At 30.4% G+C, this 3,653-nt stretch overlaps 1 protein-coding gene across 1 annotated transcript in view; it reads right to left on the reverse strand.

Moving 5' to 3' along the window:
- Positions 1 to 2,304: 2,304 nt before the first annotated feature.
- The window catches only part of LOC107669036 (potassium voltage-gated channel subfamily KQT member 1-like), a 112,369-nt gene continuing 111,020 nt past the window's right edge, over positions 2,305 to 3,653 (reverse strand). Inside the window, exon 17 of the mRNA XM_016461136.1 lies at positions 2,305 to 2,433. Within this exon, the coding sequence (XP_016316622.1) occupies positions 2,305 to 2,433 (129 nt within the window). The remainder of the gene's footprint in view (positions 2,434 to 3,653) is intronic.

Here is a 3,653-nt window from a genome sequence, read left to right on the forward strand (position 1 = left end):
AGTCTAAAACAATGACAACAAAAGACAAATAATCAATAGGGAAATAATAAAGACATTCTGTCTGAAAAAGTGTCTTGATACCTTCAAGTAAAATTTATCATGTTTTAAGGATGTTCAGATATTTTTACTTACAATTTAAAAAAAATTGAAGTCTCGTAAGTTCTAAAAGCGTCTTCTGTGGCTGATGAAAACACAAGGCTGTTCAATATTCAGTGGAGGCTATAGTACTTTCTTAAGCTCATTGAAAAGTAATTTCCAGCCCCTCTGGAGGCGTCAAAGCCAAACTCAGCCGCTGTTATTCTTGAAACATTTTTCTGTGGGGCGGCAGACAGCGAGATAACACAGGATGTCACGGCTGCTCATCCATCTTCATGAGGACTGCAGCGCTCAGAGAGTGAAGTGTCACAAAGCGAGACACCGTTTGTTGCTATGTGTTTCTTTGTCGAGGGGTATAAATCAATGTCGGCCCGTGCAAAACTCTGACACATTAACCACAACTTACTCACCGAGCTGCCAGTCAGACAACACACCTCAACACACTCGCCACAGGAGAAGAGCAATGTTTCCAGAAGAGAGTGAGATTTATAGCTGTTCAGACGTGTTAAAGGGGTCATATGATGCGATTTCAATTGTTCCTTTCTCTTTGGAGTGTTACAAGCTCTTGGTGCATAAAGAAGATCTGTAAAGTTGCAAAGACTAAAGTCTCAAATCCATCATATGACCCCTTTAATATTCATCACGTTTCACTGATTGAGAGATTATCAAGACATGATATCTTCAAATATCTCAGAGGAAGACTTGTGAGATTTATTTAGACATATACAAATAAATATATTAAAATTATACATAACTATATATGAAACTGTGTAAAAAATAAATATATTTATATATAAAACTATATAATCCTATAATATATATTACAATTATATATAACTATATATAAAACATAATTATGTATTTGTTTTAATATTCAACTGCTTCTTCTATTTATTATTATTATTACTACATGGTTTTTATTTATTTATAAAATATAAAAAATATTTGGACATATATAAATAAATGAAAATACATACATTTTAAATATAATAATAATAATAATAATAATAAATTATTATTATTATTATTAAATTATTGGAGAGATTAAGACAATTGACAATTAAGAATTGAGATAAAAATTTAAAATAAATAAATAAATGTACAGTATATATTTACATAATATACATAGTATTACATTCTTTATAAAATATAACATTAATATAATTAATAAATATAATTACAAATATATAAATAATATAATTATACAAATACATATATTTAGAAATATAAATAAATATTCTCTTACATAATGAGAGAATATCACCATGAGGTTTTCAAAATATCTCAGAGGAACATCTTATCAGACGTAATAAATAAATAAATAGTACTGAATTGTTTCTAAACTATAATATTTGGAAACATTATCAAAATAAGACATCTTCAAAATATCTCAGAGGAACATTTCAAGTACTAAATGATTTATAACTTTATTTATTAATAATATAATATAATTAGTGCTGTCAAACGATTAATCGCATCCAAAATAAACGTTTTTGTTTGCATAATATATGTATGTGTTCTGTGTATATTTATTATGTATATATAAATACACACACTTGCAGTATATATTTTGAAAATATTTCCATGTCTATATTTATATTCATATAATTCATATTATATATAAATATATTTAATATATAAACAACATATTTGTCTGAAATATATACATGCATGCGTGTGTATTTATATATACATAATAAATATATAGTTGGATGCAATTAATCGCGATTAATCGTTTAACAGCACTAAATAATGTAATATAATGTAATATAATGTAATATAATATAATATAATATAATATATTTGAAGATATTATCAAATTTTTTTTCTTTTTTCTCAGAAGTTTCTCAGGAGAATTCATGGTGTTCTCAGGTGTATTTAAGCATCAACTTCTCCTAAAATTTATGAGGAGAAATAAAAAACTGACACAAATGATTTAGTAGTTGCCATCTTGAGTGAACGTGACGTTAAACGAATTCATATTGAGATTAAATGCAGTGTGAGACTGTGTTGAGATCCTACTGGAACTCTAGAGGAGCCTCATGTGAGACACTACGCTTGCTGCAGTATCTTGTGTTTATTGCTGCAGTGAGAGGCGCGTATGATCCAGATGTGTGCAGGTCACTCAGTTCACCCACCTGTTGCCCTCAAGCGTCAATCGACCGAAAACCACCATCTCCTTGTCACGACAAGTCTCTGTCTCGCTCCCTATCGCTCTCGTTTTGCTTCCTGTGCAGTCAAAACATCAGAGAGGCGCTTGAGATCGCATATCTCCACACTTACAGCTTTACCAAACAAGTACAAACTCATATCACGCTTTACGATTTCATCATGACCCTGAGAATGAAACAAGCAGTTTTTGCTGCTGTCACTTTAAGACATATATATAAATGTCTGTTTAAATGTGAAATGAACTGCAGTGTTTTGCAGCACACACACACACACACACACACACACACACACACACACACTGAGCGTGTGTATGTGTAGGTCTGTGTGGTTGGAGAAGGTCAAGATAACGCAGAAGTTTTAAGAGCTCTGCAACCACTATCTGATCCTGGCTAAAACCCTGTGATCCCCAGTATCTCTCTCTCTCTCGCCATCTCTTGCTGTTAGCTGCTTCATCCTTCAATAACAGCTGAAATGTGTCACTCAGACTGTCCATATGCTTAATGGCTGTCATATGTTATTGTGCCTATGGTTGTGTATGTACGCAGAGATTGAGATTCATCACAAGTAGTGTTGTTTTTGGCGGCCTGTTTTAATTTTAGTTTTAGTCTAGTCTTTGTGTGAAGCTGTCATTAGTTTTTATTAGTTTTAGTCACGTTCATATTCTTTTTAGTCTAGTCAAGTTTTAGTCAACTAAAAGTCTGAGCATTTTAGTCTTATTTTAGTCAGAATTATCCATGACTATTCGTCACGTGATAAATGTTCGTTGACGACGATATTTAGTCAGAATTTTCGTTGACGAAAGCAACACTAATCACAAGAGCTCTAATGAAGAGGCAGACAGGAAGCACAGACCCACCTAGTAACAGCACCGTGGTTCAGTCTAAATACAGTTTGTGCCTCAGTAACAACAACAACAACACACACACACACGTTAGTGACTTTCTGTGCTCGTGGCCCTATTTTTAACACATTAATTTTCTACTGATCTTTTCGTGCTTACCCAGCTATTATATAAATAAAATAATTAATAAAACAATGAATATAATTAATAAGTATATAATTATTAATAAGTAAAACATTTATTTTATATGTATATAAATATAGAATAAATATAACATAAAAATAGATAAAATAATTAATTTTATGTCTTCTATATAATTTACATAATGACTTTTAGTCATTATATATATTATGTATACAACATTTTTATAACTTTTTATAAAATATATATAACTTTTTATTACACATTATTATTAGTGCTGTCAAACGATTAATCGCGATTAATCACATCCAAAATAAAAGTTTTTGTTTACATTATATATGTGTGTATACTGTGTATATTTATGATGTATATATAAATACAAACACATGCATGTATATATTTA

This window comes from Sinocyclocheilus anshuiensis, unplaced genomic scaffold (assembly GCF_001515605.1).
Source record: "Sinocyclocheilus anshuiensis isolate Anshui unplaced genomic scaffold, SAMN03320099.WGS_v1.1 scaffold324, whole genome shotgun sequence".
NCBI classification, from domain to species: Eukaryota; Metazoa; Chordata; class Actinopteri; order Cypriniformes; family Cyprinidae; genus Sinocyclocheilus; species Sinocyclocheilus anshuiensis.